The 27,864-nt window shown below is 42.2% G+C and overlaps 1 protein-coding gene across 2 annotated transcripts in view; it reads left to right on the top strand.

The window, feature by feature from the left end:
* The first annotated feature begins 2,857 nt into the window (after positions 1–2,857).
* The window catches only part of LOC108439644 (adaptor related protein complex 2 subunit alpha 2), a 40,214-nt gene continuing 15,207 nt past the window's right edge, over positions 2,858–27,864 (top strand). The window contains exons 1-11 of one of the 2 annotated variants that reach the window (XM_037545504.1): positions 2,858–3,043; positions 5,003–5,071; positions 10,529–10,671; positions 12,562–12,755; positions 14,260–14,389; positions 14,826–14,927; positions 16,822–16,930; positions 19,959–20,109; positions 22,221–22,389; positions 23,815–23,952; positions 26,852–27,034. In XM_037545504.1, coding sequence (XP_037401401.1) covers positions 2,977–3,043; positions 5,003–5,071; positions 10,529–10,671; positions 12,562–12,755; positions 14,260–14,389; positions 14,826–14,927; positions 16,822–16,930; positions 19,959–20,109; positions 22,221–22,389; positions 23,815–23,952; positions 26,852–27,034 — 1,455 coding nt within the window. In that variant the 5' untranslated portion in view covers positions 2,858–2,976. The remainder of the gene's footprint in view (positions 3,044–5,002; positions 5,072–10,528; positions 10,672–12,561; positions 12,756–14,259; positions 14,390–14,825; positions 14,928–16,821; positions 16,931–19,958; positions 20,110–22,220; positions 22,390–23,814; positions 23,953–26,851; positions 27,035–27,864) is intronic. The other variant, XM_017718162.2, reaches the window with a different exon arrangement.

The raw sequence follows: 27,864 nt of genomic DNA, 5'->3' as shown, positions 1-27,864 counted from the left end.
AAGTGATTTCAGAGCCACTCGGTTCTCCCTGATGGAAACTGTTTACCTTCAGTGTTTTGTGCTTCTGATCATTTTAATAGACGTCAGCGTCACTAATTAATGACGTTCTATTAAAAGACTGGTTTACCAAGAGAGACGCTGGAGGACTTTCACCTGAAATGAGTTCATGAAGCCAGTCTGGTTATAAAAATGATAACAGGACATCAGAGCCAGAATTACTCTTTTAGTACTTTTACTTTATACTTAAGTACATTTGAAGGTAAATACTTTAGTACTTTTACTCAAGTGGAGGTCTAAAGGGAGGAACTTCTACTTTTACTGGAGTGATATTTTACCTTGGGGGTCTCGACTTTAACTCCAGTACATGGTTTGTGTACTTCGTCTAGCACTGGTAGGTGGACAGCAGGTGGGTAGCGCTGTTGCCGTACAGCAACAAGAGCTTGGGTTCAATTCCCCAGCTAGGAGGCCAGGGTCCTTTCTGTCTATGCAGGGTCTTTTCATACCTTTCATAGCCCAATGACATGCAGTCTGGCCACTTGGTAGATGCTGAATTGGCCCTGTGTATGTCAAATCAAATCAAATCAAATTTATTTATATAGCGCTTTTTACAACTGATGTTGTCACAAAGCAGCTTTACAAAAATGGGAATCACAGCACAGAGAATCAGACAAAAACACTGAACATAATATACAGAATATACAGAATATACAGAACCCCCGTGAGCGCTGAGGCAAGGAAAAACTCCCTCAGAGCTGGAGGAGGAAGAAACCTATGTCTTCTGCCCAATGAGTTCTGGGATAGGCTCCAGCACCTCCCGCAACCAAGGAGGAAAAGCAGTTTAGAAAATGTGTGTGTGTGTGTGTGTGTGTCTGTGTGCCTTAGTTAATAATAAGCCCCAGCCTTTATGTTTATAATGCTTATATATGACTTCAACGCCTTTATTTCCAGTAAGAGGGAAATTGATATGGGCAGCACGGTGGCATGGTGGGCAGCGCTGTTGCCTCACAGCAAGGAGGGCCTGGGTTTGATTCCCCGACCGGGGTCCTCTCTGTGTGGAGTTTGCATGTTCTCCCCGTGTCTGCGTGGGTTTCCTCCGGGTTCTCCGGTTTCCTCCCACAGTCCAAAGACATGCAGTCAGGCCGATTGGACATGTTACACTGCCCCTAGGTGTGAGTGACTGTCTGTGTCTGTCTGTCTGCCCTGAGATGGACTGGCGACCTGTCCAGGGTGTATCCTGCCTTCCGCCCGAAGACTGCTGGGATGGGCTCCAGCATCCCCCCGCGACCCTGACGGAGAAGCGGCTTAGAACATGGATGGATGGATGAAAATTGATCTGAGCACATTAATAGTTTTCCAGCTCTCTTTTTGATTCTGCTGCTGTCAGTTATTTTTGAAGGGTGTCTGAGTGTGCACTGCCCCCCAGGGGGAGAGTGCAAAACATCACCTATTAAAACCTGCAGTGCTGCATTTGAAATGGAAATTGTATCAGGTTTTGAATTACATATTTTGGGCTGATCAACATAGATTTAAAATCTCCAAATAGGATTAAGGCCTTTGTGTCCCTTCTGGTTGAAAGGAGGACATTGATTGATTGGAAATTACCCTGTCCATCAAAAAATGTAGTTTTTTTTTACACTTATCGTATAAACAGTGGAATGTATACATGTGTATCTGTGACCATGTATTTGCATATTCCCACAAATAAAAACCCTGCAGTAGCCTTTGGAAAAGAAAACCAGCCTGAAAGCAGCTTCAGCTTCATATTGTAACGTCGGGGAGCGATGATGAGGTGGACGCATATGTGAAGAGAAGCGAGATTTATTAGGGGCAAATCCATAATCAGGGTCAAAACAGTCCAATAATCATTTAATCGTTTAATTTTTTCGTTTAATCATGCATCTTTACTAAAGAACCCGTGAAGAACCATATTTTTAAGAGTGTAGAGTAATATTATAAAATATACCTCATTTATCAGTATGTTGTTTTGTCTTTTTGACCCTGGGCCCACCACAAACGCTGCATATCATTATCACCTTAACATTAAGCCACTTTAAAGAACAATAACACAGTCACGCAAGTCACTTTAGAATGTATACTGTCTCTATGTCTTGTGTATATTGCCTCTATATTTTGCATATATTTTCGTGGGCTGGAGGTCAGGGAACCAGCCCTGTGACTGGAAGGTCGCCGGTTCGATCCCCTCAGCTGACAGTCCATGACTGAAGAGCCCTTGAGCAAGACACCTAACCCCCAACTGCTCCCTGGGCACTGTAGATAGGGCTGCCCACCACCCTGGGCAAGTGTGCTCGCTGCCCCCTAGCGTGTGTGGTCATTAGTGTGCATGTATGTGGGTGTTTCACTGAATGGATGAGTTAAATGCAGAGGTCTAATTTCACAGTAACAAATGGTTCTTAATTCATATATTTCAATTTTTACATTTATATCCATCCATCCATTTTCTAAGCCGCTTCTCTGTCAGGGTCGCGTGGGGATGCTGGAGCCTATCCCAGCGGTCATTGGGCGGAAGGCAGGATACACCCTGGACAGGTTGCCGTCCATTGCAGGACAGACAGACAGACAGACATACACACTCACACACTCTCACCAAGGGTCAATTTAGTAAGTCTAATTGGCCTGACTGCATGTCTTTAGACTGTAGGAGGAAACCCATGCATACACAGGGAGAACATGCTTTACATATATATATTTTTTTTACTTCATTTATTTACTTTCTGTAAAGTGATTATCAAGCATTTCAACGCATAAATGTATAAATAAATGACAAATAAACTTGAAACTTGCTGCGGAGGCTTGTTTTGTGTTTGTACGCGGTTCAGCCTGTAGGGGGCAGCCTCGCGCCGCTGTGTTCTCCCTGCCGGGCTCGTAGCGGAAGAAGAGCGTCGCTAACTTACCCCGCTAGGCTACTAAGCCGCTTCGCTTCGGTTTTGGGACTGAAATTTCCAGATTTCCACCAAAATGCCGGCGGTGTCTAAAGGGGACGGGATGCGCGGACTGGCCGTCTTCATCTCGGACATTAGAAACTGTGAGTGGTTGGGCTGCGGGCGGCGGTTCGTCCCGCTAGCTTCCTCCGGCTAATGGAGTTAAGCTAAAGCTAACTGGCGAACTGACTCGGAACCTCGGAGTTTATGAAGTTAAGAGTGTTTATTCCGACATTACAGCCTGTTCACACTCTCAACACGCCTAACAGCGAGACAACGGGTGAAATAACGAGCTGTGCTGCTGGTTAGTTGCGGCTGAAAGTGGAGTAGCGGCTCTGTAGGTGTGGTTAATGCGGTCAACGTAGAAGAACGTAGAACCGGACCTAAATAAGCCCAGCTGGGCTTAACCCTCACCCCTGGACCCAATGATCCAGACTTAACTGGATAAGATGGTCTTGACCACACTTCAGTGAACGTGTCGCCTAGACTAACCTTGAGTATTGCCTGCATCACAGTCTTTACCACAGACCAGTCTCTTACAGCGAGGCTCTAATAATCCTACTCCGTATTTCTAATCCGCGAATTGAGCTGCTTCACACATAGTTCGTGTAATCAGCGTAGAAAACAGCCAAGCGTGGGCTAGAGGGGTATAAAGCCCCCCAGCACTGGGCTGTGGAGCAGTGGAACTGCGTTCTCTGGAGTGATGCAGCTCCATCCAGTACCCTTGGGATGAGTTGGAGTGATCCAGAACTGACCATCCAGCATCACCTAACCTTTAAACGTTTGGATCTATAGTTCTATAAGTTAGTGCCGTATAATATTTCTTTTACAGCCTGTAGTACTTTTTGGGGGCAGTCGTGGGCTGGAGGTCAGGGAACTGGCCCTGTGACCGGAAGGTTTCCGGTTCGATCCCCAGTGCCGACAGTCCATGACTGAGGTGTCCGTGAGCGAGACACCTAACCCCCAGTTCCTCGGTGGCTGCGGAGCAGTGGAACTGCGTTCTCTGGAGTGATGCAGCTCCATCCAGTACCTTTGGGATGAGTTGGAGTGATCCAGAACTGACCATCCAGTCCAGCATCACCTGACCTCACTAATGCTCAGTCAAATCCTCACAGCGATGTTCCAAGTATACACGTTCATTTTAGAAGAAAAGCTGGATGAGGTGAAACGTTTTGGACATTTAATACTTACAAAGCTATAATAGTTCTATAAGTTAGTGCTGTAGTACTTTTTGGGGCAGTCGTGGGCTGGAGGTCAGGGAACTGGCCCTGTGACCGGAAGGGTGCCGGTTCGATCCTCAGTGCCGACAGTCCATGACTGAGGTGTCCATGAGCGGGACACCTAACCCCCAAGTGCTCAGTGTTTCAGCTCAGACTGCCTTTTGAATGAGGCACAGGAAGGTACAGGAAAGCCAACGGACTTTTAAAGAACTTACTTCAGATCATTTTATTAGCGTTAGTGTGTTTTAATGTTAATTAAGCTGTCATTTAACAGCAAGGTAATCTTAATGAACAACTCACATTTGGCTGACACTCTTATCCAGAACGACTTACAATTTGATCATTTTACACAGGGAGGACAAGGTGGTGTTAGGAGTCTTGCCCAAGGACTCTTATTGGTATAGTGTGGGGTGTTTGCCCTGGTGGGGATTGAACCCCAGTCTACAGCGTAGAAGGCAGAGGTGTTACCTACTACACTGTCCCATTTAGCAGCAGACTCACCGTAATAATCCCAGACTAGATAAACCTGAATGCAATATGAGTTCCTGCTGAATTGAGGAACTTCTCTGAGTGGACACGGTCACAAAAGGAGCTGAAAGAGGAAGTCAGGATTGGCAAATATTTGTTTATCTGCATTTAATCCAGATCCACCTTCATGCTTTACTTTAAAAACGTGGTAGTATTTTGTTAATGCCTGTTAGTAATTGCCAGACCTAACTGTCCTGCTTGATCTTGGGTTTTCTAGTAACGAGCAGATGAAGGAAAGTCTTTTTTTAATGGTTGCAAATGATCACATCCACTAACATGCAGGATATCTCATACACTTTGTTTCTGCATTTACAGGTAAAAGTAAGGAGGCAGAGATCAAAAGAATAAACAAAGAGCTGGCCAACATTCGTTCTAAGTTTAAAGGTAAGTTGAAAAGTGAGTTTTGGTTGAAGCAAAGTGGCCACATTGCCAGGATATCAGGTGACACACAAACTTTTGGATGGATACCCTCATGCTTGTTTTGGCTAGTTGTGTCTCCTGAGGATCCTCAGTTTTAATTAAGCAAAACACATTTTCTTGAAGCTGGCTGTGATTTGAGTTATGTGTTCAGTCACTTTTCTAAGTGTAACTTTACTTGATCTATACCTACATATACTCACCGGCCACTTTATTAGGTACAGTTGCTTGTTAACACAAATAGCTGATCAGCCAATCACACGGCCACAGCTCAAGGCATTTAGGCATGTAGAGGTGGTCAAGACAACTTGCTGAAGTGCAGACCGAGCATCAGAACGGGGAAGAAAGGGGGTTTAAGGGGCTTTGAACGTGGCGTGATTGTTGGTGCCAGACGGGCTGGTCTGAGTATTTCAGAAACTGCTGATCCGCTGGGATTTTCACACACAACCATCTCTAGGGTTTACAGAGAACGGTCCAAAAAAGAGGAAACATCCAGTGAGCGGTCAGTTGTGTGGACGAAAATGCCTTGTTGATGTGAGAGGTCAGAGGAGAACGGGCAGACTGGTTCCAGATGATAGAAAGACAACAGGAACTCAAATAACCAACCAGAATCTCTGAGGAATGTTTCCAGCACCTTGTTGAAAGTCTGCCATGAAGAATTAAGGCAGTTCTGAAGGCAAAAGGGGGTCCAGCCTTTTACTAGCAAGGTGTACCTAATAAAGTGGCCGGTGAGTGTAAATTGATTGACATCTTGCACATCTTCTGTCCATATCATGTATATTCTGTAATACAGTGGGGCAAAAAAAGTATTTAGTCAGCCACTGATTGTGCAAGTTCTCCTACTTAGAAAGATGAGAGACGTCTGTAATTTTCATCATAGCTACACTTCAACTATGAGAGACAAAATGAGAAAAAATAATCCAGGAAATCACATTGGAGGATTTTTAAAGAATTTATATGTAAATTATGGTGGAAAATAAGTATTTGGTCAATAACAAAAGTTCAACTCAATACTTTGTAACATAACCTTTGTTGGCAATGACAGAGGTCAAATGTTTCCTGCCTTCTCCAGGTTTGCACTGTAGCTGGTATTTTGGCCCATTCCTCCTGCAGGTCTCCTCTAGAGCAGTGATGTTTTGGGGCTGTCGCTGGGCAACACGGACTTTCAGCTCCCTCCACAATTTTTTATGGGGTTGAGGTCTGGAGACTGGCTAGGCCACTCCAGGACCTTGAAATGCTTTTTACGGAGCCACTCCTTCGTTGCCCGAGCGGTGTGTTTGGGATCATTGTCATGCTGGAAGACCCAGCCACGTTCCATCTTCAATGATGGAAGGAGGTTTTGGCTTAAAATCTCACGATACATGGCCCCGTTCATTCTTCCCTTAACACGGATCAGTCGTCCTGTCCCCTTTGCAGAAAAACAGCCACAAAGCCTGATGTTTCCACCTCCATGCTTCACAGCAGGTTTGGTGTTCTTGGGATGCAACTCAGCATTCCTCTTCCTCCAAACACGACGAGTTGAGTTTTTACCAAAAAGTTCTATTTTGGTTTCGTCTGACCACATGATATTCTCCCGATCCTCTTCTGGATCATCCTTATGCTCTCTGGCAAACTTCAGACGGGCCTGGACATGTACTGGCTTAAGCAGGGGGACACGCCTGGCACTGCAGGAATGAGCTCTCTGCAGGTCATTCATCAGGTCCCTCCGTGTAGTTCTGGGATTTTTGCTCACCGTTCTCATGATCATTTTGACCCCATGGGATGAGATCCTGCGTGGGGCCCCAGATCGAGGGAGATCAATGGTCTTGTACGTCTTCCATTTTCTTACAATTGCTCCCACAGTTGATTTATTCCCACCAACCTGCTTGCCTATTGTAGAGTCACTCTTCCCAGCCTGGTGCAGGTCTACAATCTTGTTTCTGGTGTCCTTCGACAGCTCTTTGGTCTTGGCCATGGTTGAGTTCGGAGTCTGACTGTTTGAGGCTGTGGACAGGTGTCTTTTACACAGATAACGAGGTCAAACAGGTGCCATTAATACAGATAAGGAGTGGAGGACAGAAGAGCTTCTTGAAGAAGTTACAGGTCTGTGAGAGCCTGAAATCTTGCTTGTTTGTGGGTGACCAAAAAATTATTTTCCACCGTAATTTCCACCGTCAAGTGACTTATTCCTTCTATAAAATTGCGTCTGACATCAAATATGACAAAATACGCAATTTTTTCAGAAAATAAGTTGTTATTATTAATAATAATAGACATGAGTAAATAAATGTACCACCAAGAAATGTAGTTGCTTTAGAGGATGGTATTGTTGCCAAGCAAACATGGAAAATGAGGAGAACGTTAGTATCGCTGTACATTGCGGTCATTTCATGAACCCTAATAAATCGACTCATAAGTCAACAAAAACTCATAACAGTTTTTGCACCAGCTGTTCTGAAGTTTACCAAACTTTCAATTCCAAGTCAGCATCTGACCAAAATAGAAGTTTCTTAAGTTCGATTTAGAAATTGGTGATTAAAGATTATAGAACTGTGAATGGAACTGGTCACTGGAACAACTGGAGTTGGTCATTATCAGTGTTATTAATTAGTTTTTTTAGTTAGTAATAGTATTAGTATTAGTAATACTACTACTAATAATGTTCATTTATATACTACCTTTCATACATTAAAATTCAGCTCAAAGTGCTTCACAATACAGTGTAAAAACAGTGGATGAACTAAAAACAACAATATACAAATAGTAAATAGCAGAAAAGAGAGATATTAATAAGTACAGTTAAAAAGCACAAGATAAAAGTATAAATAAAAAAGAAAAATAGAATAAAAATGCACCTGACAAGAAAATAACAGTAATATTCCAGTAAAAACAAAGGAAATAAAAAAGATCAAATGATTAAAAATGGATGGAACTGAACAACAACAAGCCAGATATACCAGGGAACCTTAATATAAATGATGTAATATTTAAAATATTTTAAAAATATTATATGGCAAAACATTGAGTGTGTCTTACAAGCTGAGTTCCTCACTGTAAAAGAATTCTTAATAGAATTTGACATAAATGTGCATCCTTATGCAAATTTGCTAACTAATACTTGCTTGTTGATCAAAAAGCTAAATTTACTATAATAATACAACAACAGCAGGTATTTAGGTTTAACTGTCCAGTTAATCGTTACAGTCCTGCTCATTGCCCTGAAGATGTTCGAGCAGCTCAGGTTTCTCCGGCTGAAGAGTCAGAAGCGTCCGTTGTCCTGTTGGTTTTTTTCGTCCAGTCAGGAAGCTTTGACCTGCGTTTCTCAGTAAAACAGTGTTGTGAGTCAGATTCAGTGATAGTGTAGCTGCTTGTCTGCTCCCCGTGGGAAGAAAATGCTGGTATCTGCTTCCTGTCTGCTGCTGCTGACTCATCTTCGTCAGCCTAACCTTTCCTCACTGCTCAGTTCAGCTGAGTTCAACCCGGCTCCGTTCCATTCACTGTTATGCTTTTTACGGTGGGAATTAAAACAAAGCAGCCCTAAAGAGCCACAGTCAGCGGAAAAAAAACACCCTGCTCTTAATAGGCGTTACCTTCTTTCACCATTGGGGTCATTATGTCCAAGTTACAGGGGCGATGAGGCAGAAATGCAGTGTCCTAATACTAATGTTACAGTGAAAACCAGTGAGGATGCATTTAAAGAGGCAGTTTAGCTCTACTGGTCTTGTAGATGTTCCTGCTGACCCATTATGAACCTCCAGAGAAGGTCACCATCAGGCTCTGTTTATGTGGTTGCCCCAAATTCAATGCAGACCGCACATGACGTAGGTGAGGTGGCTTTCGGTGTTAGTAAAATACAGTGAATGAAGCACATAGAGGTCAGTTGACTCTATTTAGCTTGTTTTATACTCTGCAGCTGTGCAGCCTCTGATTCAGGTTCTGCGTGATGGCTGTGAGCAGTGAATGTCGCTGAATGCAGGCGTAAGGCCGCAGTTCATTGGTCTACCAAACTTTATCGGGGAACCCACGTACTCTTGATTAGCAGGGTGAAGATTTATCTCTCGTGTAGCTTTTGGATGACTTTAATCACCATTTACAGGAAGAAACTGTTTGAGAGAGAACAGTTAAAATTAAGATTAAGTGACCCTTATTAGTCCCATAACGGGGAAATTCCACCTCCACATTTAACCCATCCGTGAAGTGAAACACCACATACACACTAGTGAGCACACACACACACTAGGGGGCAGTGAGCACACTTGCCCGGAGCGGTGGGCAGCCCAATCCGCAGCACCCGGGGAGCAGTTGGGGGTTGGGTGTCTTGCTCAAGGACACCTCAGTCATGCTGTCGGCTCTGGGGATCAAACCAGCGACCTTCCGGTCACGAGGCTGGATCCCTAACCTCCAGCCCACGACTGTTTCATAAATAAATAAATTAAACAGCATTGTTTCTGCAACATACGTATGTTAACAGTACCCATGACATGTCATCACTGTCCAGAGAAAAAGCAAGTATCTCCAAAATGGTAACTTTACGGGGGGGGGGCAGAACAGTGTCACTCTTCAGTGTACGTTAATGGAAAGAGATTTTATTTCAAGTGATTTTAGACCATTTCTTTTTTGTCCATAATCATTTCATTTTCACACAGCGTGAAGGACAGCTAGTGTTGAAAAAAACGTAGAAAAATAAAAATCGACAGAAATAGAGATACATGGTTTTCTATGGACAGCAACTATTTATAATAACATTGTCCTGTTGGCCACACCGACACGGCCCTGTAACATGTCATATTAATACTTTATAGGTTATGTTGTGCAACATAATGCCATTTTAGGAAATCTGTGATTGGAGAAATGATTAAATAAAAACAAATTCTAATTATGTATTTACTTTAACTTTTGTACTTTTAGGAATTTTGGATATTATTGTTATTATTCATTCTCAATGTTGTACAGCTTTCTCAGTCATTTTAGATGTTTGTCATTCTGGACACTTTTAACATTTTTACATTTTACGCCATTTGGCTGACACTCTTATCCAGAGCGACTTACAGTTTGGTCATTTTACACAGGGAGGCCAAGGCGGTGTTAGGAGTCTTGCCCAAGGACTCTTATTGGTATAGTGTAGGGTGCTTGCCCAGGTGGGGCATTGAACCCCAGTCTACACAGTAGAAGGCAGAGGTGTTACCCACTACACTATCCAACCACTTTATTTACAGCTTCCACAGCAGATTAGAATAATTGAGTACATTTATCTGCATCCAGATTAGCTTTATGTTATTGGAAACAGCGAATCCAGTCTTTTGAAAGGCAGTGTATTAAGTGTGTACGTCGTATGTAATCTTGGACCAACTGATCACTTTGTCTTTCAGGGTTAGTGTGTGTTGAGCACCATTTTTCTATAAAGAGTGCTCTGTTAACGTTAGTCTCTGCTGTGCTGTGTTTTAGGAGATAAAGCTCTGGATGGTTACAGTAAGAAGAAATACGTCTGTAAGCTGCTCTTCATTTTCCTGTTGGGCCACGACATCGACTTCGGCCACATGGAGGCAGTCAACCTCCTCAGCTCCAACAAATACACAGAGAAACAAATAGTAAGTGCTGTCTGCATGTCTGTGCTTGTGAGCATTCACAGATGAAGTCGTTATTGAAGTATTGGCAGGTTAGAAGAGGCTGAATGAAGCAGCTTCTAGTTTTTTTATGAGTTGTCTCTGTGTTGTATTAGTAATTGGGTAATCTGCTGATTGTGTTGAGGATTGATTAATAGAGTAATCAGAGTTTTAAAAAAGGGACAGACAATAAAACTGGACAACCATAACAAACCATGCCCATCCTTTCAAGGCTTCCAAAATACTATTGGGAAACGATAAACAGGAAAGCCTTTAAAGAAACGTGTACAGAATCCACAGAGGCACTGAAAAGCCATGGATTTGCATATTTTTCGCTTTCGTTTTCCTGTAAACATGAATATGTTCTTTGTTATTCTCAATTTTGGGTAGTACTGTGCTTGAAAACTGTCATGTAACGACTTAACCATTTAGTGGGTGGTATACCGCTTCTTCCTCAGGTTTGGGTTTTGTAATAAAATCAAACAGTCAATCAACCTTTATCTACACTCGAAGTACATTGAGGAAGACCCCTGACATGTAAGTGGTCCAATACAGAAATCATTGTTATACCAACAGGTAAGCGCAGAGAACATGAGTCCCCTTCGTTTTGTCTGAAGTCATCCACTTTGTTTTCAAGGCAGTGGACATAAAGAGCTATGAACGCTCAAAGAACCCTTTGCATGATTAAAGGATTCTTTGCATTGTGAAAGGTTTTTCAGACTGATTGAGAATGTGCTATAGATGTTTCTGTATAGAACCTTTTAAAAAGGTTTCTAAATAGCAGCTAAGAGTTCTTTTTTAAAAGGTTCTGTACAGAACTATCCACAGTACGTTCTCCACCAATCTGAAGAAACTTTTAATGATTCGAAGGGTTCTTTCAGTGTTCATGATTCCATATAGAACCATTTCTTTACTCAAGGATCCTTGGACAACCAACGTTTTTAAGTGTGTACCATAATATACATTTTTGTCCCTACCGTCCACACAGTAAACATTCCTATAGCAGGTGTTATAAGCTGTCATAGATATAATCCGTCAAGATTTTATTCAGTAGTACATCAGTGTCACGTTACACTTACTGGTCATTACAGACAATTTGCTTATGATGTTTTATGTTATGGCATGCTGGTTCTCTCTGCAACGACATCAAACACCATCTGTCCTTACAGTTACGGTAATAACAACATAGTACTGTCACATTACTAGACATAAAGCATCATGACAGCGTATGACATTTATGGCATTATCATTAGTGACATGTTAACCAATTTTGTTTTAATAGTATAAAAGAATCATTTTCCTGAGATATTTTCTCAAGGTAACAACCTTGATCTTGTGAAAACAAATCAGATTTTCTTTTTTTTCCCCCATTCTCTAGTCAGTTTCTTATTCTGTGATGAAAAGTATCAAACAATAATCTCAAAAAACCTCATGATCATAAATGACGTATATCCATCCATCCATCCATCCATCCATCCATCCATCCATCCGTTTTCCGGGGGGGGGGGTGCAGGAGCCCATCCCAGCAGTCATCGGGCGGAAGGCAGGATACACCCTGGACAGGATGTATTCATCTTGTGAAAATAATGTTATCTATAATGACCAATCAATCAGGATCTCAGGAAATCAGGAGAACCAGGACTCATAGTCACACAAAAGCAAAGAAACTCAAATGTGCTTCCCTACAAATCACAAGCAGACGCCGTAGCGTTTCAGAGGCTGAGGATTTTTGTCGGTTCTGTTCTGAGGGCGAATAATTGAGGTGAATTGACAGCCCTGCTGTGCTTTGTTGTTACGTTGTCCGTTTTTGTCTGTCATTCTTCTTTTCGTACTGAATGAATCTACAGTGGATCTGTTTTTCCTGCTGTTTTTCAGGGCTATCTGTTCATCTCAGTGCTGGTGAACAGTAACAGTGACCTAATCAGACTGATCAACAATGCCATAAAGAACGACCTGTCCAGCAGAAACCCCACCTTCATGAACCTCGCCCTGCACTGCATCGCTAACGTGGGCAGCAGGGAGATGGCAGAGGCTTTTGCGGCAGATGTACCACGCATCCTGGTGGCCGGGTGAGAGAGGGAGGCGGGTCAGCTCTTGTCCCGGGGCATGTTTTATAGCCCTTGTCTTCATGAGTATTAAAAGCTGTTATCTGTATGTTTTTGTGATGTTTTTACATTGAACTGGCAGAGAAAGAATGCTGCCTTTTTCACTTTAGTCTTAACTGGGACTAAATTCAGCATCACATCTGCCCAAGTACCAGTCAAAGTTAGCAGTACGCTACCCTGACTGCTCTTCCACTGCTCTGAATCCCAGACATAACTCCCAGCAGGTGAAGTTGGGTTATTTATGCTTTTCTAAGTGTGTAAATGTTGTGTGGCACACACGATGTGGCAAACATGATCAGGACGTACTTAAACTTTATGATAGGGAATGTAATCAGATACAGGTGTTTACATTATTATTCTATTTAACTGATTAATTACAGGATTGCCCTCTTTGTTCATTTGGATAGAAATTGTATTCCATATGGCCTCAATCAGACTAGACCATTCTAACTGAGGTGTAATCATGGACGGATTATATTCTGATTGAGCTGTCAGTCAGATTATCGTGGCTGCTGCTGTTTCCTCACGTGTGTTGTGTGCAGGTGTGATGCACAGTAAGGTGTATTTTTCCACCTTCCTCCGTTTCGGAAGCACAGTCCAGCAGTTAGCAAGCCGTCTTTAGGTTATATAATGTTATATAAACTAAATATATAATGTGGGTGCTGACTGTTCAACAAGCACATCCGTGATGACGCAATCATGAGGGGAAAGAGTTCTTCAGCAGTATCATTTTGAAGTTCTTACTCCACATCCAGAGAGCAGCTGAGAAGAGTATCGTCTTGTATCTCGTCTGTTTTTCTGCAGGGGTCTCAAACACATAGGGCTGAACACCGATCGGTGGTGTTGTGGGTTGTTTACGCTGTTTTATGATTTGATGCCCACACGGTTATAAGCAGGTGGCAGCTGGGGATTTTAAGAGTATTTGTTCATTTATTTACTTAATTTATTCATTTTTTTTAAAAAACAGAATTGGTAAACGCTTCTTCTGCAGCATATGTGTATGTTTTGAAGGGCTCCTGTCATGAAAATGTTCCCCACGTTTTTAAATGGTTTGATCTAACAGGTAAACACTTCTCAGTTCATACAGTCTGGTGTGAAGCCCAATCGCACTTTTCCGCCCTGATTTCACTTCCCGAGGCCAGATTTAGCATGTTTTTATTTTCGTACGAGCCAGTAACTGTAAAACATGTCACTATTGTAACTCATGTGTTCTAGCTTTGTTGCATTTGTATCTAAATATTTATTTGATGTTTACATAAATATCTACCTATGCCTTTTGAGGTTCCTCCCAGAATTGTTGTTTGGCCGGAAACCAGGGGAAAGAAAATCAGGACAGGGATGTGAGATTGGGCACCACGCTGGACATGGAAACTGAGCTGCGAAATGTTTTAAATTAAAATTCCCTCGTTTAATCCGTTGCTGTAGCAGACCATAAAAAATTCAGTGCATGTTTGTGTGTGTTTTACAGGGACACGATGGACAGTGTGAAGCAGAGTGCAGCTCTATGTTTATTACGACTCAACCGCACCTCTCCAGACCTCATCCCTATGGGGGAGTGGACATCGCGCGTTGTTCACCTTCTCAACGATCAGCACCTGGTACGACTGCAGCCTGATCAACTGTCAATATTGGACTGATAGCTTGGCGACAAATCCAATGTATACAGTTACTTACCTCAGACATAGTCAGACAAGACATGTTGAGTGTCTGAAGTTTGCTTCTTCAGTTTTAGCCTTGGAGATATGAGGCTAATGTAGATTACAAGTAATAGACACTTGTATACCATCAATTAACATGGGGCTAACTGTATGCCTACACTGTCACATGCACTCGTCAGCCCTTGTGGAGGGCACTAGTCCGGTACACTCTAATGGACCTATTTATGGGTCGTCTGATGTTGTGTGACAATTTCAAGACAATTGTTTGACTTTTTTATTTTATGACATTTTTTATTTAATTTCATGCAAAGTTCAAAGTACAGCACTATATCTAGATAATAATAATACTAATGGTATTAATGTGCTTAATGTGCAGGGAGTGGTGACTGCTGCAACTAGTCTCATCATCACCCTGGCCCAGAAAAACCCAGACGACTTCAAGACTTCTGTTTCGCTGGCTGTGGCCAGACTCAGCAGGGTAAGATCCTGCTTCACAACGAGGCTTTCAGGCTCTTAAAAAAAAAAAAAAACACAATCCAGGCATTTTTATTTAATCTTTCAATTGATACTACGTTTCTGTTTGTAAGTAGAAGTGTATATACACTATGTGGCGAAAATGTATGTGGACACCTTATACATCACACCCATGTGAGCTTGTTGCACATCCAATTCCAAAACCATGGTCATTAACATGGAGTTGCCCCAATTTGTGATTATAACAGCCTCCACTGTTCTGGAAAGCTGTGTCCATTGAGTTAAGAGCATTTGTGAGGTCAGATTTTGATGTCGGGCAAGAGGGCCTGGCTCACAATCTGTTTCAGTTCAGAGGTGTTCAGTGGGGTTGAGGTCAGGGCTCTGTGCAGGCCACTGGTGTTCCACCACACCAAACTCACACCATGTCTTCATGGAGCTCGCTTTACACACAGGGGCTCAGTGATGCTGGAAAAGGAAAGGGTCTTCCTCAAACTGCTGACCCAAAATTGGAAGCTTATAACTATGAAAAATGTCTTTGTATGCTGTAGCATTAACATCACCCTTCACTGGAACTGAGGGGCCCAAACCCTAAAAAACAGCTCCAGCCCATTATCCCTCCTCCACCAAACATTACTTTTGGCTCTGTGCATTCCAGTAGGTAACATTCTCCACCAAACCCAGATTCATTCATCAGTCTGCCAGATAGTAAAGCGGGATTCATCTCTCCAGCGAACATGTCTTCACTGCTCCAGAGACCAGTGGCGTCATGCTTTACACCACACCAGCTTGGCATTGCACGCAATGATTCTTAGGCTTGTGTGCAGCTGCTCCACCATGGAAACCCTTTTCATGAAGCTCCCGAGGAAGTTCAGAGCTCTGTAGTGAGTAATGCAACAGAGGATAGGCAATGTGTGCTTCAGCACTCGGCAGCCCCACTCTGTGAATCTTCGCTGTCTTCTGCTTTGTGGCTGAGCTGTTGCTTATAGACGCTTCTGTTTTCCCGTAATAGCACTTACAGTTGACAGGGGCAGATCTAGCATGACAAAACTTCAGAGACTGATGCGTGACAGAGGTGGCTTCCTGTCACAGTGTCATGTGTAGAGTCACTGAGCTCATCAATCTAACCCTCTACTGACCGTGTGTGTCTATCCACATTGCGTGGCTGTGTGTTTAAGACTATACACCTGTTAGCAGTGAGTGTGGCTGATATTTTTTTACATTGAAACTCACAGAAAATGTCAAAAACGTAAGATCTGACCATAGAGAAATGTACGATTTCCTAAATATAATTCATTATATAAATAACCATGTGAATAATTGTGTAAGTAATTCTGTACATTACATAATTAGATGATTATGTAATGTAAATCGGTTGTTAAGTAACACAACAATAAGTGCCAATGTTGGGTTAAAACTGATAAATCAGTGCAGTTCTTTGCATTGTTGATGGCTGAAGTGAGATTTTGCTTAGTGGGACTGATGAATGCTCAGTAATTTGACAACATAACAGCTTCACAACTGTTCTGTTTTACACACATTTTGCCAAAAGACCAATCTGTAGTGTTTATCTGGTCCTCATTACCAAACAAAGTGGTCCGGGTACAAAGAAATAAGGCTAATGAGCTGCCACTTGACTGGCTTTATTGATACATGCTGGAAGAAGACTTGGAGCAAAACACGAGCCAGAATATAAACAAATATCCACCGTGTTATTTCTACTAATTCACCAGTTATTTATGTGCCAAGTCTGTGTCTGCACATAATTTAATATTCATATTTATAGTTAGAACGATGAGGATATGGTTTTGGAGGACGTAATGTGTGTCAAACACTTTTTTTGTGGTTTAATCAGATAAAATCATTGTTTTATTTGTGTTTTTGTTTTTCCTCTTTCTCAGATTGTCACTTCGGCATCCACAGACCTGCAGGACTACACATATTATTTTGTTGCTGCACCATGGCTGTCAGTGAAGCTGCTTCGTCTGCTGCAGTGTTATCCTCCTCCAGGTAGGGACATGTTGTTTTATGGGTGGTGTATGCTTTAATTTTTATTTATTTATTTTTTTTTACCCATGTATTTTATTGCCAAATTTTCTCCCCAGTTAAGCCATTGCTGAAAAACAGCTTTAGGAAACTGACTGAAATAAAGCGACTGCGATTTGAATTTGATTATTTTATATGAATTGAGGTCCAGGTGGGGCTGGACTTCAGTCGTGATATACATTGCACATTTTATTATGAAGAGAGCAAAATTAGTCCTGTTTAACTGGATTTGGTGCAGCACAGTATGCCAAATACTGAATAAAAATCATTGCATTCAGTTTGTGTTTTTTTTTCTTAGTCCCAGCTGATCAGATGTCTGAAAAAATAAGTAGTGATGTATCGTTTAGTGTGGAAATTTCTGAAAATGTCACAATATTATTTTGTCATTTTACCCACCTCTTGGTCCAGCCCTGTTCTGTTGGCCAAGATGATCCACATAGTTGTTGTCAGTCAGACAAAACATCATTTTTATGTTTTATTTTTTATATAACGATATCATTGTGTGAAAGTTATGACAAATTATTTACTTATTTTTTTAACTGGGTGATTTTTTTTAGCTATGCAGAGTTCTCTCTGTTTATAGATAAGTGATGCAGTACCACCTTAAGTCTGATAGACTTAAAGAGCCCATGTCCTATATTTTTTCCTGCTTTTTCTTTTTCTCTTTGAGGTCCAGTTATGAGGATTGTGTGGTTTTATGAACCAAAACTAGCCATATTTAATTTCTACTTGCCCTTTTTCCACCCTTTCTTTATCTCTCAGAATTAAACAGGCTGTTTTTGTTGCTGTCCCTTTATGACTGTTAATGTGAACAGCCTCAGTTCTGATTGGCTGCCCTTTATTGTTATGCATTTTAAAAAAAAAAAGCAGTCTGTATATATACCTCCTTGTAAGTGTGAATGCGCAGGGCAAAACAAGCTCTTAGACACTGCATGGCCACATGTTGCTGGAGCCTAATTTCAATGCTGCCAATGGTACAGCTGCTTAATTAAGGACTGATGATAAAACAGAATGTTCCACGTTGCTAATGGGCTCAAAAGGTTTATTGGCTGAAGGGCTGTGCATTTGGATGGGCTTCTGATTGTGCCTGGCTCTTACAATCAATGCTGGCTATTTGAGGGGGGAAAAAAGGCAGACAGCTCCCCATCACAGGCACTTTAGCGTAGACTCAATAGAATGAGTCATTCAATAGACGCATTGTGCTGAGTGATGTCATAGGATCATTTACTTTACAGAAAAGGTGCATTGAGTTCTTCGTAGGCTGGATGACCACCTCTACAGTTAACTTTGCAATGATTTGAGCAAATATTTGTTTTGCTGTTTGTTTTGGTCTTGGAATAAAATCATCGAGGGTTTAGTTGCAATATGCAAATGAGCCCTCTAACTACTTACGCTGTTGTTTAGTGTGAGCATCCTAACCAGTCACAGGTCCAGATGAGTGTCTTTGGGTGTTTTGATGAATGAAGGTGTTCAAGTAATCCAACAAAAATCTGTAAAACCAATACAACCCAATCTTTAACCACGTTCCATAATTCATTGAATAATGCAGGTAATATTGTAAATTTAATATTAGCAATATAATCTAATCATACTACTAGTATGTTGTACAAATCATACAGCTTAATATCATGGTATCAAATGTAGAGTTGAGTGTTGTTTATGCTATATTGTGTGTGTGTGTGTGTGTGTGTGTGTGTGTGTGTGTGTGTGTGTGTTAGCAACCACCTGGGATATGATAGCAGTGATGGCAGTGGCTTTGCAAGGTCTGAGACACTGTAGCAATGAGCTAGCAACACCTTAGCAACCACCTGGGACACAGTAGCAATGAGCTAGCAGCACCTTAGCAACCACCTGGGACACCATAGCAATGAGCTAGCAACAACTCAGAAACCACCTGGAACACAGTAGCAATGAGCTAGCAACATCTTAGCAACCACCTGGGACACTGTAGCAATGAGCTAGCAACATCTTAGCAACCACAACCACCTGGGAAGCTGTAGCAATGAGCCAGCGACACTGTAGCAATGAGCTAGCAACACCTCAGTAACCACCTGAGACATTGCTATAATGAGCTAGCAACTTCTTAGCAACCACCTGGGACACCATAGCCGTGAGCTAGCAAAATCATAGCAACCACCTGGGACATCATAGCAGTGAGCTAATAACACCGTAGCAAACACCTGGGACACCATAGCAATGAGCTAGCAACACCTTAGCAAACACATTTACAGCATTTAGCAGACACCTGGGACACCGTAGCAATGAGCTAGCAATACCTTAGCAACCACCTGGGACCTTGTAGCAATGAGCTAGCAATACCTTAGCAACCACCTGGGACACTGTAGCAATGAGCTAGCAGTACCTTAGCAACCACCTGGGACACTGTAGCAATGAGCTAGCAGTACCTTAGCAACCACCTGCGACACTGTAGCAATGAGCTAGCAATACCTTAGCAACCACCTGGGACACTGTAGCAATGAGCTAGCAGTACCTTAGCAACCACCTGGGACACTGTAGCAATGAGCTAGCAATACCTTAGCAACCACCTGGGACACTGTAGCAATGAGCTAGCAGTACCTTAGCAACCACCTGCGACACTGTAGCAAAGAGCTGGCAACATCTTAACAGCCCCTGGGACACCATAGCAGTGAGCTAGCAACCACCTGGGATAAAACAACACCTTAGCAACTGTTATGTCAAGCCAACTTAGTTTGTTTGCAGACTTTCCTCTTTGAGTGTTTTCTTGGTATCTTAGCTGTGACTATGTTTACTGTTAATGACTCCAAGAACATGCCTGACCCACATTGCTGTTTCCTGACTCAAAATCAGCAGCCTAATGCAGACAAAACTAAGGTCCTTAAAACGTGATGCCTTAGTGTTATATATTAATAATCATGCGTATGCTTTCGCTTGAGATATTCCATTTGTGTGCATGTATCTGTTCCATGCATTAAAGCTCAGTTTTCCATGTTTTTGTGTTGGTCTGTTTCAGAGGATGCAGCGATTCGAGGACGTCTAACCGAGTGCCTGGAGACGATTCTGAACAAAGCACAGGAGCCTCCAAAGTCCAAGAAAGTTCAGCACTCCAACGCCAAGAATGCTGTGCTGTTTGAAGCCATCAGTCTCATCATACACCATGACAGGTCTAAAGCTTTGCGGTTCTCACTGTATTAACACTGAAACGTTGAAGTTTTGCCTCAGACTTGACTTGTAGAGAAACCGGTCCCTGTCATCAGGAGATCGCACGTTCAGACTCTGGTGATGCTACAGCCTCCCGTGATTGGGAGTCAAAGAGATCACAATTGTCTTTGCTCTCTCTGGGTGGCTAGAATGGCCCTCCTTCTCCCCATCACTCACTGACGTAACAGAACTGGTGGTTAGGGCTGATATAATTACTCAGACTTTAACTTAAACAGTACATTAGAAAATTATAAAAAAGCCTCCCGGCATATTTACCGTTTTGGTAAACCAGTTTAACCTGTATTGCTGTATATCCGTGAACAATGAGTTACTGTCAGCTAGGCAAGTCTGTGAAGGAGCATGAAACCATCAGATTCCACAGAATCAGGCGATCTTGGAGCCATCTGTTAATTTCTGTATAAAAGAGGGCATTTATAAATGCTGCTGTATCGTCAGCTGTGTCTTATTGATACTGATAAATCCAAGTCAGTGCTGTCTATCTAGTGCAGCTGAGCTCGTCACGCATGCTACTACTACCCCAATTGCAATGAAGTCGGGACGTTGTGTAAAACATAAATAAAAACAGAATATGATGATTTGCAAATCCTTTTCAACCTGTATTCAGTTGAATACACTACAAAGACACAATATTTAATGTTCAAACGGATAAACTTTATTGTTTTTTGCCAATTCACTCATTTTGAATTTTATCCCTGCAACACGCTCCAGAGAAGTTGGGACAGGGGCGTGTTTCCCACTGTGTTACATCACCTTTCCTTTTAACCCTCAATAAGCATTTGGGAACTGAGGACACTGATTATTGAAGCTTTGTAGGTGGAATTCTTTCCTATTCTTGCTTGATGTCCAGCTTCAGCTGCTCAGCAGTCCGGGGTCTCCACTGTCGTATTTTGCGCTTCATAATGCGCCACACATTTTCAATGGGAGACGGTCTGGACTGCAGGCAGGTCAGTCTAGTACCCGCACTCTTTTACTACGAAGCCACGCTGTTGGAACACGTGCAGAATGTGGCTCGGCATCGTCTTGCTGAAATAAGCAGGACGTCCCTGAAAAAGACGCTGCTTGGATGGCAGCAGATGTTGCTTCAAAACCTGTATGTACCTTTCAGCATTAATGGGGCCTTCACAGATGTGCCAGTTACCCCTGCCATGGGCACTAACACCCCCCCACACAATCAGAGATGCTGGCTTTTGAACTTTGCCAAAAGCTATCTGAAATGTGGACGCGTCAGACCACAGGACACTTTTCTACTTTGCGTCAGTCCATCTCAGATGAGCTCGGGCCCAGAGAAGCCGGCGGTGTTTCTGGGTGGTGTTGATATGTGGCTTCGCTTTGCGTGGCAGAGTTTTAACCTGCACTTGTAGATGGAGCGACGAACTGAGTTCACTGACAGTGGTTTTCTGAAGTGTTCCTGAGCCCATGTGGGAATATCCGTTACAGAATGATGTCGGTTTTTAATGCAGTGCTACTGTCCCTGCTTGTGAACGACTGAGCCTTTCAGGGATGCTCCCTTTATACCCAATCATGACACTCACCTGTTTCCAATGAACCTGTTTACCTGTGGAATGTTCCTAGCAGTCTTTTGTTGCCCCTGTCCCAACTTCTTTGGAAAGTGTTGCAGGCATCAAATTCAAAATGTGTGAATATTTGCAAAAAACAACAAAGTTTATCCGTTTGAACATTAAATATCTCATCTTTGTAGTGTATTCAATTGAATTTAGGTTGAAAAGGATTTGCAGATCATTGTATTCTGTTTTTATTTATGTTTTACACAACGTCCCAACTTCACTGGAATTGGGGTTGTAACTATGACCCTTGACTAAAACCTGAAACATTAACTTCAACCCACAACATAATCTAATGTCATAGAAAATTGTCTTACCAGTTAGTTTGTTAGTAATATGATATAGATGTAGGGGACTGTCAGAATAAAATGTGATCCTAAATTGTCCTTGTTCTCTCTCTCTCTCTCTCTCTCTCTCTCTCTCTCTCTCTCTCTCTCTCTCTCTCTCTCTCTCTCTCTCTCTCTCTCTCTCTCTCTTTGTCTGTGTCTCAGTGAGCCGACATTGCTAGTCCGTGCATGTAATCAGTTGGGTCAGTTCTTGCAGCACAGAGAGACGAACCTGCGCTACCTGGCTCTGGAAAGTATGTGCACCCTTGCCAGTTCAGAATTCTCCCACGAGGCAGTCAAAACGCACATCGAGACTGTAATTAACGCCCTGAAGGTAAACATTCCTACTCCAGTGAAAGAATATGCTCTCTAGGCGTAGAGTATAGCAGCATTTCTCATTGTCAGTTCTGGGGAACACTGTCCACATCACGTTTTCGTTTCCCCTGCTGGTCCAGCTTCTCAGGAACCTGTTAGACCCTTCATGAATGCAAAAAAAGACCCCATGTCCACAGATAAAGACACGCTGCAGTATTCGCTCAGCTAATGAACATCAGCTTTTCTTGTGAAAATAATCCATCACGATGCTTGAAGGAGTGGAGTCCTTTCCACGATACACACTGGCCCGTGTTCTTCGGAGTTGCATGCCGACAAATCTGATCGTAAAATGAGCGCAGACTTCGGTTTTGATATTTATCAGTTTCGTATCAGTTTCATTTTCAGGTAAATAATCTTTAATAATAATATTTAGACTGAAATAAACAAATCATGGTTTGGAGACTGTGACTGTGGCTCTGTCTAAAAGACAGGAGGCTGAGCTGGAGGTGGCAGAGATGAAGATGCTGAGATTTTCGTTGGGAGTGACCAGGCTGGACAAGATTAGAAATGAGCAGATCAGAGGGACGGTGAAGGTGGAGCAGTTTGGAGATAAAGCCAGAGAGGCCAGGTTGAGATGGTTTGGACATGTGTTGAGGAGGAATAGTGGATATATTGGGCAAAGAATGTTGGAGATGGAGCTGCCGGGCAGAAGGAGAAGAGGTAGACCTCAGAGAAGGTTTATGGATGTAGTGAAGGTGGACATGGAGATGGTTGGTGTGAAAGTAGAGGAGGCAGTGGATAGGGCAAGATGGAGGCAGATGATCCGCTGTGGCGACCCCTAAAGGGAGCAGCCGAAAGAAGAAGAAGAAGACTGAAATAAACAAATGCTGCTTCTATACTACTTATTCAGTCGCTACCTACAGTATTTACCTACTACAGTAGAAGCTCGTATAGTGCATATTATCACATTGCTGGTTTATATGCAGATTTGATCAATCAAGGTCCAACAATAGTGCTATTTTTAAAAAAAAAGACTAGTAAATTTCTGTGATTTGTGCTTAAACTATTTTAGAAGGAGCATGAGGGAAAAGATAAACGGCTGAAGATTAATGGATAAAATATGGTAATAGCATTATGGGCTGACGTCTCTAATTGTAAGTATGCAGTTTATGCAGCTACACTGGTGGTTGTTGCTTTTTACAGCAGCTTCCTTTGTCTAAATATGTCTGTTTAAGGATGTTGTTGCAGTTGTTCAGTGTACTGATCACATGGATCAGATACTCAGAAGAGTGTCGTGTTTGGTCACAATAACAGTAGCAATAACATACTGTCATGTTGCTTAGCCCTACAGTGTTTATTCTTAGTTTAATTATTCATACTGTATTTATGTGCTTCATACCAAATTGCACCTCTAAATTGTGCACATTTCTGTGTCCCCATGCAGACCGAGCGGGACGTGAGCGTACGGCAGCGTGCAGTTGACCTTCTTTACGCCATGTGTGACCGCAGCAATGCCAAACAGATCGTTGCAGAGATGCTCAGTTACCTAGAAACAGCCGACTACTCAATCAGAGAGGAAATCGTAAGTTTGTGGTTGCCGTCCTTTCAGTTTCTTCTGTAGCAGAACACGCTGATGTCTGTTAAAATGATCATAAGCACAAAACACTGAAGGTAAACAGTTTCCATCAGGGAGAACCGAGTGGCTCTGAAATCACTTTTACAAATGTAACTTAGTTACAAGTTGAATAAAAACTGGCTTTAAACTCAGGATCACAGATGAGCTCCTTTACTATGTTGATCTGTAGGCGTCTGTTCATAAACATAAACCAGCCCAAACTCATTTACTATAAAATGAAATGGTGTTTGTAGAAATTCAGAAAAAAGCCGCGTCAGTCTCGACTGCATATGTGGACATATTTCTATATTGTGCTCTATTTACACAAAGTTAGGTTAGTTCATCATTTATGTTGAACAGACGCTCCCAAAGTTTTACGCTGCTGCGCTGACGTTGAACCGCGTGCTGCACTGGGTCGGTATGACCAACAGGTCAAAACCAGCTCTAAACAAAGTGACCGCTGGGCCCTGATTGGTGCTCTGGCTTTGCGCTTCTTTCGTTTTGACATGTTACGTTTTTATACACACAGAAACCAAAAGGAACGACAGATTTCTCAAAATGTAGGAGGAAAAAGTCGATATTAGACTCTGAAATGTAGTGGAGTGAAAGGAAAAAGTCCCCAGAACTGAGAAACTTCAGTACAGATGCACCAAAAATACTAAAGTACAGAAACTAATTACATTTACCTAGTTACTGTCCACCACTGCTAATTAGTAAATATTTTATCTTTTTAGAATTCAATTTGGCCAAAGTTGAGGTTGTCGTTTCATAACTTACAAACACTGCGGTTTGATTGAGCTGTCTGAAATGCCCTCATGTTTGCTGACGGTGCTGTTTGTACAGCATTAAAGCAATTTAACGGTGCAGCCGACTCCACACTCTAAGCATCCTTATTGAAAATGTGATTTGAATTAGAAGCAAACAGTGCACCAGCCTCCAGATTCCTTCTTTAACACCAGCTACAATGTCCTCTGGGTTTTATTGTAGTGGCTGTTAAGCATGTCTAACAGTAAACAACCCTGTTTTTGCTTTTGCATTCAGTGTACCTGCACAGCGTCGTTGAGATATCAACTGAAACCGGATCTATATTCAGACAATAGAGTTATTTGTCATTGCCTGTTTACACAGAGCTCCCTATGACTTTCCGTTGCCCCAAAAAAAAACCCTGCTTGTGGCTTCAAGATAACGAGATTTGTTTCCTGACATGCTGTCTTCTTGGAGATCATCTGATCTGGCCGCCACCTGCTGAGACACAGTGTAGCCTCTGCCTGTTAGTGGCTGATAAATGAAGAAAGTGATGTCATGTCTAGTCGTATAATTGTTTCTGGGAGTATAACAAGATAACTGCCATGATTGTCTTATAATGAGGGAAGTGTTTAATGCCAGTGATTCATAACCCATCATGACTTTTATGTTTAGGATTCAAGACTCATATCTTGACTTTTTGATGTTTAAAGGGATATGTTTCTTGACTGAATCTCTTATCTGCTGCATCAGTAGCCTACTGGCATCTCTTTTGGCACGTCTCTCTGTGCTTGGCAAAGGGGACACCTGTGACGCAAAGACTACTTATAATAAATGCCAGTGGGCAGTGGCTGAATTCCATGAGCAAGTGTGACTATTAACAGTATAAATGTTGAGATGAGACAGACTGAATGTCAGGGATGTTCTTATGATGTTTTATTTGAACTTAAAACACTGGAATGACACAGTAGAAAGATTTTCTGCTGTCCTTTGTGGTCATATAAAACACTTTACCTTATACAAGTATGGATAATAGAACTGAAATTTTTTTGGGGGGGTATCAACCGTATATTACAGATGCAGCAGATCAGAAATGCTGCGGTATCGCTTTAAAGCCCAGAGTGTGGCTATAAGTTATTATGTAATTACTGTGTATTACTTATTAGTATTTTACTAACCAAGTATTGTGCAGCGTTATAAAAAGCTCTTTGGAGAATTACCATAAAATGTCCAGCATAAAAACCCAGGCCAAATACCCAGTTTTCAGGTGACCACCAGGACAAACAGCCTTTTGGAGGAGAGTTTTCTGACCAGATTAAACAAATATTGAACCATTTGATCATAATGGTCAGTGCTCTATATATGGGAGGAAACACATAAGGCTTTTAATTTGAAGAAGTCCATCCAAACTGTGAAGCATGGTGGTGGCAGCATCATGTTGTGGGGGTGTTCTGCTGGAAAAGGGGCTCATCATGAGGAAGGAAGATAATCAAGAAGTTCTCAAGGAATCAACCACAGAGTTAGAACTTCACAGCTGGGTCTTCCAGCAGGACAAGGATGTATTCCTCTAAAGTTGTGACTAAATGGCTGAAAGACAAAAAGTATTAGAGTGGCCATCGCAAGACCCTGACCTGAGTTCCATAGAAAATGTGTGGGCTGAACTGAAAAGACGTGTCCAAGCAAGGTGGCATAGAAAACTGACCGAGTAACAGTTGTTCTGTCAGGGGGAACAGGCAGCAATTTCAGCAAAGTGTTGTTGGAAGCTTGTTGGCTACACCAACCATGTGATTTAAGTTAAGCAATTAAAAGACAATCCCCAACGAATATTAACAAAGTGTGTGTAAACGTGTGAGCAACTGGAAATCTCTGTTATTTTGAAATGGTCTGTTAAGGAACATACCTTTATTCTCTTAGCAGAGCAAACGTACAGTGGCGTGAAATGTGAGAAGAAAGATCGAGTTTGACTGTCTTTAGTCTAGATGTCAGGTAAACGTTTGCCATTAACTGTGTACTGTTTTGTGATTTTGGGCCTTGTCCCACCCCCTAACATTTCACAGACAAAAGGTTCGTGCACCCCTGCATTAAATACTTCTTTTTTTAATCCTTCTGCTTTCTCCATCAGGTCCTGAAAGTGGCCATTCTGGCAGAAAAGTATGCAGTGGAGTACACCTGGTACGTGGACACCATCCTGAACCTGATCCGCATTGCTGGAGACTATGTGAGCGAGGAGGTTTGGTACAGAGTCATTCAGATTGTCATCAACAGAGATGACGTGCAGGGCTACGCCGCCAAAACTGTGTTTGAGGTATGACTCTTACTCCGTTATACTTACATGGCTCTCACTCAAATCAAATCAAATCAAATCAAATTTATTTGTAGCGCTTTTTACAACGGATGTTGTCACAAAGCAGCTTCACAGAATATCGGAAAAGACAAAGTTTCAACAGGACTGTAAAAATGCACAGAAACCCCCTGGTGGGCAAGCCAGGGGCAACAGTGGCAAGGAGAACCTCCCTCAGAACTGAGGAAGAAACCTTGGGAGGAACCAGGCTCACCAGGGGGGACCCATCCTCCTCTGTTCACCTACAAGTGATTATATTACTAATATTAATAGCAGTAATATTGGTATTAGGAATAACTAGGAGTCTATGAGAACATCAGTGTAGGGTGGGCAGCTAGTCCAAGGCAGGTGGTGGCAGCTGGGGCGTGGGCAGCTGGTCTGAAGTGGGTAGCAGGAGGGCCCGGCAGTCGGTCGTCCTTCAGTGTCCAGCCTGGACATATGGGTGATTGTATACTCGGAAAGAAAGCAGGGAGATGGAATTAGTTTTATTCTATCCGTTTGTACATAAACAGGGAATGTGAACATTTACAGAGTGTGGCTGATGACTCCGGCAGATTAGTGACTCCGGCACTCACTCCCTCTATATATATATTTTTTCTTTATAATGACTTCCGTATGCCTTTTGATTTCAGTGTCATGACTTGGTACGATTTTCTTTTTTAACCTGGACGAACAATCTTATCCAATTCCCTTGTAAACAACACTGGACAGCACTTTCTTGCAAAAAGTAGCCTGTTGTCTATGAAAATGAATTGAATTACCTTTATTTTATTTTCTACCGATATGTAACATTA

Source organism: Pygocentrus nattereri, chromosome 15, assembly GCF_015220715.1.
Source record: "Pygocentrus nattereri isolate fPygNat1 chromosome 15, fPygNat1.pri, whole genome shotgun sequence".
Taxonomy (NCBI): Eukaryota; Metazoa; Chordata; class Actinopteri; order Characiformes; family Serrasalmidae; genus Pygocentrus; species Pygocentrus nattereri.
Note: the sequence above shows the minus strand (reverse complement) of the source record. Positions and strands in the feature narration are given on the sequence as shown.